This window comes from Belonocnema kinseyi, chromosome 1, assembly GCF_010883055.1.
Source record: "Belonocnema kinseyi isolate 2016_QV_RU_SX_M_011 chromosome 1, B_treatae_v1, whole genome shotgun sequence".
In the NCBI taxonomy this organism is placed as follows: domain Eukaryota; kingdom Metazoa; phylum Arthropoda; class Insecta; order Hymenoptera; family Cynipidae; genus Belonocnema; species Belonocnema kinseyi.
This window is the reverse complement of record NC_046657.1, coordinates 3,289,033-3,298,682: the sequence shown is the minus strand read 5'-3', so window position 1 is coordinate 3,298,682 and position 9,650 is coordinate 3,289,033. Positions and strand designations below refer to the sequence as shown.

General features: G+C 27.9%; 1 protein-coding gene across 3 annotated transcripts in view; it reads left to right on the top strand.

Moving 5' to 3' along the window:
- LOC117182273 (protein transport protein Sec24A) overlaps window positions 1-9,650 on the top strand; it is an 82,959-nt gene that overhangs the window by 70,574 nt on the left and 2,735 nt on the right. For all 3 annotated transcript variants that reach the window (XM_033375428.1, XM_033375509.1, XM_033375591.1), the window contains exons 14-15: window positions 370-705; window positions 5,262-5,365. In XM_033375428.1, coding sequence (XP_033231319.1) covers window positions 370-705; window positions 5,262-5,365 — 440 coding nt within the window. The remainder of the gene's footprint in view (window positions 1-369; window positions 706-5,261; window positions 5,366-9,650) is intronic.

Sequence of the window (9,650 nt, the reverse complement as noted above, 5' to 3'; positions counted from 1 at the left end):
TTTCAGCTCGATATTTTATTTACAAAAAAAGTTCTTAGGTTCAAAAAAACATTCAGTGAACGGAAAAAGTGAGGTCGGTAATATAGGTATTTAGCTGTGTCATATGCCCTTAAATTGAATTTAATAAAGTTCCCACTTTATTATTAATTATTTTTTATTATTATTTAATTATTAAATTAATCTATCATGCTAAAATATTTTTAAATATCTTATTGTAATATTAATTGAATTCCAAAAAACTAAAAAAAAAAACACATTATTTATGATAAATTCGCATAAAATTATACTTGAAAAAAAGCCTGGAATTGTCGGTGAATTTTTGTCCAGGATTTGAGTGAACAGCCTGTGTTGAATCCTTCTGTTTTGCAGGTGGCGTTCCGATCAGGAATGAACACGCGACTCGACGATCGAGTTTATGCAATGTGCCAATTAAAAACGCTCCCACTGTCACATTTAATCCAGACAATATATCCGGATTTGTATCCGGTCCACGCACTCGACGACAAACACGCCAAAGACGTTGAGGGCAGAGTCTGTCCTCAGCCTCCCAGGCTGCACCTTTCCGCCGAGAAACTTGACTCGAGAGGAGTTTTCTTGCTCGATACTGGAGACAAGATTCTCATTTACGTGGGAAAAAATGTCAGTCCGACTTTCTGCTCCAATGTATTCGGTTTTCCAGCTTTTGCATCGATACCTGAAGAAATGGTAAGATATTATTTACTATGTCTCATAAACTTATCTCCTATTGTTCCCGATATTCATATGTCGTCCCCAATATCCCTTTTAAAAAAAAGGATTTCGTCCCCAAGATCGCTTTCTAATATATCCCCAATATCCCTTTTTTATGATTTCGTCCCCAAGATCCCTCCTTTTTTATGATTTCATCCCCAAGATCACTTTTTTTAGAATTTCGTCCCCATGATTGCTTTTTTTATGATATCGTCCCCAAGATCGCCTTTTACGATTTCGTCTTCAAGATCCCTTTTTTACCATATCGTCCCCAAGATCCCTTGTGTAAGGATTTCGACCCCAAGATCGCATTCTTATAAATTAATTCCCACGATACATTTTTATGATTTCGCCCCCAAGATCGCTTTTTTAGGATTTCGTCTCTAAGATGCCTTTTTTTTTAATAATGCTATTCCCAAGATCCCTTTTCTAAGGATTGGGTCCACAAGACCCCTTTTCTTAAAATAAAATCCCCAAGATCCCTTTTGTAAGGATTTCGTTCCCAAGATCCTTTTTTTATTATTTGGTCCCCAAGATCTATTTTTCAAAATGATTTCGTCCTAAAAATCGCTTTTTTAGGATCTCGTCCCCAAGATCGTCTTTTTATGTTTTCCGTCCCCAAGTTCGCTTTTTTACGATTTCGTCTCCAAGATCCCTTTTTTACCATATCGTCCCCAATATCCCTTTATTATGATTTCGTCCCCAAGATCCCTCCTTTTTATGATTATATCCCCAAGATCTTTTTCTTAATGATTTCATCCCCAAGATCCCCACGATCCCTTTTTAAAAAAATTATTTTGTTCCCAAGATCCCTTTTTTAGAATTTCGTACCCAATATCCCTTTTTTAAAAGGATTTCGCCCCCAAGATCCCTTTTTTTTAATGATTTTTCCTTATAGAACCCTTATTTCAAGATTTGGTCCCTAATTTCAAGATTCATTTGGTTTATAAAGTCTCCTCTTTGCAAAATATGGTCCTTTAAGTGCCCTATATTCATCCGTGGTACTCTAAGATCCCCCCTTTTTTTTTATTATTTCGTCTCCAAGGACACTTTTTCATTATTTCGTCCCCAAAATCCCTCCTTTTTTAGGATTTCGTCCCTAAGATATTTTTTTAATGAATTTGTCCTCGAGATCTCTTTTTTTATGATTTTCTTCCCACGATCCCCTTCTTTAAAATTATTTCATCCCCTAAATCCCCTTTTAAGATGTCGTTCCCAAGGTCCCTTTTTTTAATGATTTCGTCCCCAATATCCCTTTTTTAAATGATTTTGTCCACAATTACCCTTTTTTATGATTTCGTCTTTTGTACGATTTCGTCCCCAAGATACATTTTTTAAAACAATTTCGTTACCTAGAACTCTTTTATAAGGTTTCGTCCCCTGGCCCATTTTTTAAACTGTCTTTAAGATCCCTTTTCTAATGATTTTGTTTTCAAGATCCTTTTATTATAAATTCATCCCCAAGATTCATTTTTTAAAAGGATTACGTCCCCAAGATATATTTTTTTATGATTTAATTCCCAAGATTCTTCTTTTTTTGGATTTCGTTCCTAAGGTCTTTTTTTTAGGATTTCATCCCCAAGATCTTTCTTTTTTTAATGATTTCGTCCCCAAGATACCTTTTTATGATTTTGCCCACAAGATCCCTTTTTTTAGGATTTAATCTCTATGATCTTTTTCATAATTTCGTCACCAAGGTCCCTTTTTTATGAATTCGTTCCCAAGATCCCTTTTTTTTAAGTGGTTGCGTTCCCAAGATTCTTTTTTTTTATTATTATTTCGTCCCCAAGATATTTTTTTTTATGAATTCGTCCTCAATAACTCTTTTTTTATGATTTCGTCCTCATTAATGATTTCTTCCTCAAGATCTCTTTTATGATTTCGTTCCCAAGATCCATTTTTTTTAATGATTTCATACTCAAGATCTATTTTTTTTTTAAATGAGATTATCCCCTAGATCTCTTTTTTTTAAAAATAATTTCGTCTCCAAGATTCCTCTTCAATCATTTCGTTTCTAAGATCAATTTTTTAAAGAGAATTTTGTTCCCAAACTCTCTTTTTTAAGGATTTCGTTCCCAAGATCCTTTTTTTATCATTTGGTCTCCAAGATCTATTTTTTAAAATGATTTCGTCGTCAAAATCGCTTTTTTAGGAATGAGTCCCCAAGATCGCTTTTATTAGGATATCGTCCCCAAGATCGCCTTTTTATGTTTTCGTCCCCAAGATTGCTTTTTTTACGATTTCGTCTCATTTTTTACCATATCGTCCCCAAGATCCCTTTTGTAAGGATTTGGTCCCCAAGATCCATTTCTTAAAATCATTTCCCCAGCATCCCTTTTATAGGATTTCTTTTCCAAGATCCTTTTTTTATGATTTGGTCCCCAAGATCCGTTTTTTTCAGGATTTCGTCCACAAGATCGCTTTTTTTAGGATATCGTCCCCAAGATCGCCTTTTTATGTTTTCGTCCCTCAGGTCGCTTTTTTACGATTTCGTCTCCAAGATCCCTTTTTTACCACATCGTCCCCAAGACCCCTTTTCTTAAAATCATATCCCCAAGATCCCTTTTATAAGTATTTCGTCCCCAATATCGCTTTTTTTTAGGATTTCGTCCCCAAGATCGCTTTTTGAAGGATTTCGTCCCCAAGATCGCTTTTTTTAAGATTTCGTCCACAAGATCGCTTTTTTAGGATTTCGTCCCCAAGATCGCTTTTTTAGGATGTCGTCCCCAAGATTGCTTTTTTACGATTTCGTCTCATTTTTTACCATATCGTCCCCAAGATCCCTTTCGTAAGGATTTGGCCCCCAAGATCTATTTTTTAAAATGATTTCATCCCCAAGATCCGTTTTTTCAGGATTTCGTCCCTAAGATCGCTTATTTTAAGATTTTGTCCCCAAGATCGCTTTTTTTTTAATATTTCGTCCTCAAGACCACTTTTTTTAGGATTTCGTCCCCAAGATCGCTTTTTTACGATTTCGTCTCCAAGATCCCTCTTTTAATATATCGTCCGCAAGATCCCTTTTGTAAGGATTTGGTCCCCAAGACCCCTTTTCTTAAAATTATATCCCCAAGATCCCTTTTATAAGGATTTCGCCCCCATGATCGCTTTTTTTAGGATACCGTCCCCCAGATCGCTTTTTGAAGGATATCGTCCCCAAGATCACCTTTTTATGTTTTCTTCCCTCAGGTCGCTTTTTTACGATTTCGTCTCCAAGATCCCTTTTTTACCACATCGTCCCCGAGATCCCTTTTGTAAGAATTTGGTGCCCAAAATCCCTTTTCTTAAAATCATGTCTCCAAGATCCCTTTTGTAAGGATTTCGTTTCCAAGATCCTTTTTTATGATTTTTTAACCATGATCTATTTTTTAAAATGATTTCGTCCCCAAGAGCCGTTTTTAGGATTTCGTCCCCAAGATCGCTTATTTTAGGATTTTGTCCCCAAGATCGCTTTTTTACGATTTCGTCTCCAAGATCCCTTTTTTACCACATCGTCCCCAAGATCACTTTTGTAAGAATTTGGTGCCCAAAATCCCTTTTCTTAAAATCATGCCCCCAAGATCCCTTTTGTAAGGATTTCGTTTCCAAGATCCTTTTTTATGATTTGGTCACCGAGATCTATTTTTTAAAATGATTTCGTCTCCAAGAGCCGTTTTTTAGGATTTTGTCCCCAAGATCGCTTATTTTAGGATTTTGTCCCCAAGATCGCTTTTTTTAGTATTTCGTCCTCAAGACCGCTTTTTTAGGATTTCGTCCCCAAGATCGCTTTTTTACGATTTCGTCTCCAAGATCCCTTTTTTACTATATCGTCCCCAAGATCCCTTTTGTAAGGATTTGGTCCCCAAGACCCCTTTTCTTAAAATCATATCCCCGAGATCCCTTTTATAAGGATTTCGTCCCCAAGATCGCTTTTTTTAGGATTTCGTCCCCAAGACTGCTTTTTTAGGATTTCGTCCCCAAGATCGCCTTTTTATGTTTTGTTCCCAAGATCCTTTTTTACGATTTCGTCTCCAAGATATTTTTTTATCATTTCCTCTCTAAGATCCCTTTTTAAAAATAATTTCGTCCGCAAGATCCCTTTTGTTTATGATTTTTTTGCCAAGATTTGGTTCTTAAAGTTCCCTGATTTCAGGATTTAGTCCCTAAGATCACCTATTTTTAATATTTGAGCCCTAATATTTTTCTATTTGCAAAATATAATTCCTGAAATCCCCTATTTTCAAATTAATAATAATAATACTACAATGTTCTTTCTTTTGAAAAAAAATACAAACTAAATTTAAGTTTCGAAATAATAATCAGCCCAATCGGAAATTTTCAAATTGAAAGATTTCCGAATTTAATAAATTCACACTCAATATTTCAAAATTGCACCTTTTTTTCTATTGATCTTGGATTCATTTTAATATTTTTGTATTTTTATTTTCATGTTATAATGTTTACTTCAGAATGATTATTTTTCATCCTACTGTAATTAATTGAAATTTTTTTTTAATAGTGTTTTAATGATTCTTTTTTTTCTTTTTTTCTTACAGTATGAGTTGCCAGAATTAGCGACTCCGGAGTCTGAAAGACTTCACAATTTTATATGGAGCCTCCAGGAAGAGAAGCCTTTTTACGCCACTCTTCAAATTATTAGGTAATTCTTTTTTAAAAATGTGTTAAATAATTTATGAATATTTTAGAGGAGCTCACTTTGAAAGTCTGAAAGCGAAAAAAAGAAACAAAAAAACGAGATTGTCACTTTTCTAATTTATTATTTACGAATAATAATTTTACGAAATTTCTCTGCATTTTTTTTTTATGTAAGACGAAAAAAATTCGAATTATGAAACGTTTTTTTTAAATTTTGAATAATTCTATTTTAATTTTACTCAATTCAGTTTTTTTAATTTCTGACGTAAAAGATGCAATTTCAACGTAAAAACAGGATTTTTTCAATAAAAAAGTTAATTATCAAGAACATGTTTACATTTTCGACCGAAGGAGATGAATTTGAAACAAAACTGTTTTATTTTCTAAAAAAGGAGTTGAATTTTCAACCCAAAAGGACAAAATTTCAACAAAAAAAATGAATTTTCAATATAGAATGATGACTTTTTAACCAAATTTTTTATCTGAAAATTTCATTTTTTTGTTGCAAAATTTAGCTATTTGTTTAAAGATGGATGTAATATGCCAAAAAATAGTTTTTTATTTATAAAAATTAATTTCTTATAACTAATAATTTAGCTACTTAATTTTTGGTTTAAAATCGATCAATTTTATTTTAAAATCCATGTATTTAGTTGAAGATTCTTTTTTAAATAAAAATTTAATCTTTTGATTGAAAAATTGTAGGGAAATTTTATCAGTTAATTATTTAAAATACTCTTTCAATTTAATATAAATAACAATTTTTCGATCTGTCTTCGCATTTTTTTATGGAAGACAAAAATATTTCGATTTATTAATTTAAAAAAATTTTTTTAATAAATTGATTTCAATTTTACTTCAATTCAATTACAAATTTTTAAAATGAAAAGTTGCAATTTCAGCGTAAAAACAGGATTTTTTCAGTAAAAAAAGATCATTTTCAAGAAAATGTTGACATTTTCAACAAAAAAGATTATTTTCTATTAAAAAAAGAAGAATTTTCTTCTAAAAAAATGAATTTTCAACCCGAAAAGATGAATTTTCGACCACAAAATTGGTTTTCATCCAAATTGTTGATTTTTTTTTAAAAAGCTTAATTTTCCATTTAAAAAAGGATTTTCAATTAAATACACTATTTCTAAACTAAAAATGATTGATTTTAAGCAAAAAATAGAATAGTTAAATTATTAGTTACAAAAAAATTCTTTTTTACAAAAAGATTTTTTTTTTAAATTACATAAATTTTTAACCAAATAGCTAAATTTGCAACTAATAAATATACATTTATTTAACCAAAAATGAAATAATTAAATATTCTGTCAAAAAATGTACTTTTTAGCAAAACAAAACAAAAATATTTTTCAAAAAATAGTTACATTTTTAACCAAAAAGAAAATAATTAGATTTTTAATTAAAGAGAAGTACTTTTCAAAAACAAAAAAGTTTATTTTTTACAAAACATTTGAATTTTCTAAAAAAAAGTTTAATTTCTAACAGAAAAGTTGAAATTTTAACTAAAGAAAATGCATTTTTACAAACCAAAAATTTTTTTAATTGTATAAATTATTGACTAAATAGCTAAGTTTGTAACCAAGAAATATAAATTTTTAACTAAAAATGAAATAATTAAATTTTCAGTTAAAAAAGAAACTTTTTAACAAAACAAAAAAGATTTTTCAGAAGAAAAGTTTATTTTCTACCAAATAGTTACATTTTCAACCAACAATAAAATAATTAAATTTTCAGTTAAAGAGAATTAATTACTTTTCAAATAACAAAAAAGATTTTGCCACCAAAATTAATGAATTTTCAGCCTAAAAAGATTAATTTTCTATTTGGGAAAAAAAGAATTTTTAACTAAATACATGCATTTTTAACTAAAAATGATTGATTTTAAACACTAAATTAGTATATTTAAATTATAAGTTACAAAAAAATTTATTTTTACAAAAACTTTTTTTTTAATTACATAAATTTTTATATCAAATAGATAATTCTCAACCAAAAAATAATATTTTTGAAACAAAAATAACATGATTAAATTTTCAGTTAAAAAATTAATTTTCAAACAGAAAAAAAAAATTTTTCAAAGAAAAAGTTTATTTTCAACAAGATTTGAATTTTCTAACATAAAAATTGAATTTTCAATCCATACATTTTCAACAAAGAATATTAATTTTTTTTTAAATAAAAAAATTTCAAATCAATCACATGAATGTTTAAAGCAAAAAGACTAGTTTTCTGACAAAAAAGATTCTTTTTTATTCTGAAAATATAATTGTTTTACCTAAAAGAAAATATTTTTTTCCAAATTACATAAATTTTTAACCAAATAGTTAGATTTGCAACGAAAAAATATAAATTTTTAACCGAACATAAAATAATTGCATTTTAAGTTTTAAAGAAAATTACTTTTCAACCAAAAAAAAGTTTTTTTTCAACAAAACACTCAAATTTCCTAACTTAAAGATTGAATTTTTAATCTATGAATACAATCTTTTAACAGAAAAACTGAATTATGAGCTAAAGAGGATGATTTTATAACCGAGTTATGGAATTTTTAACGAAGAATATTAATTTTCTATTCAAATAAATTTTTTTGTAAGCAAATACATAAATTTTTAAGCCAAGAAGACTAATTTTATAACAAAAAGAATGAATTTTCAACAAAATATATTAATTTTTAACTAAAAAAGATCGATTTTCTACCAAAAATGTTAATTTTTTGTTGAGGGACAAAATTTCAACCCAGAAAGACGAATTTTGACCAGAAAGTGTTATTTTCATCCAGAAAGATTAATTTTTTATCGAAAAAAAAACAGAATAATTATCTAAAAACATAAATTTTCGACCCAAAAATATTATTTTTCAAAAATGAAGTTAATTTTCTACAAAACAGTTGAATTTTCTTCAAAAGTTGTTGATTTTTCAATGAAAAAGATTAATTTTATATTAAAAAAAAAGAATTTTCAATTATATACATGAATTTGTAATCAGAAATGATCTATTTCAAATCGAAAATGGAATAGTTAAATTATTTATTAAAGAAAATCATTTTGTATTTAAAAAAAAAACACTTTTTTCTCAAATTACATCAATTTTTAACTAATCAGCTAAATTTTCAACCAATAGTCATACATTTTTTTAAAACTTAAATTGAAATAATTAAATTTTTAGTTAAAAGAAAATTACTTTTGAACGAAAAAAAAACAAAGAGTTTTTAACAAAAAAGTTTATTTTTTTTATCAAATCGTTGTATTTTTCAACAAATTGTTGCATTTTGAACAAAAAATGAAATTTAAAAAAAAAAGATTTTTTCAAAGAAAAAGTTCATTTTCTTGCAATTAGTTAAATTTTTCATTGAATTTCAAACGAAGTATTCGATTTTAAATTAAAAGATGAATTTTAAATAAGAATATTAATTATAAAAAAAATTCTGAAGCCAAAAAAACGTATTGTTCATATAAAAGTTCTAATCTCAACGAATTTTCCTGAAAACTTTTGAATTTTTAGCCAAAAATAGAAACAATTTAACAGAACAATTTAAATTTCATTCCAGAAGGGTGACTTTTTAACTAAATTATTGAAATTTCAACCAAAAATATTAATTTTCTATTGAAATAAATTTTTTTTTAATATCTAGAAATTTTTAAGCTACAATTATTAGAAATTAGAAATATTATTTTTCAATCAAAAAGATAATTTTCAAGAAAACACTCGATTTTTCTAAAAATAAAATAAAAACAATTTAATTATTATTCAGAAAGGATGATTTTTTATCCAAATTTTTTAATTTTTCTAGAAAAAAATTAAGTTTCCATTGATAAAAAAGAATTTTCGACGAGAACATTGAATTTTCAACAAAGCACTTGAGTTTTCTTTAAAAAAAGTTTAATTTTCAGCCCCGAAACATAACATTTGAATAGAAAAAATGAACTATTAACCGAAAAGGATTATTTTTTAACCGAACTGTTGAATTTGCAACCAAGAATATTAATTTTTCATTGAAATAAAATAATTTTTAACAAATTAGGTAAATTTTCTACCCAAGATTACTAATTTTTAAAGGAAATTATCAGGGAATTTTATTTTAAGTCAGGGAATTTTTAAGCGAGCGTTCTTTATTTTTTGTTAAAAATTTTTTTAAATTAAATAGTATTGTTGCATTGAACTATTTTCTTGAAAAATTTTTCTTGACAGAAAAATCGTTGATAATTAAAAATTACACGAATGTTGAAAAGTTATTTTCTTTTTGTTTTTGAATGCAACTTTTTTGTATTCAAAAAAAA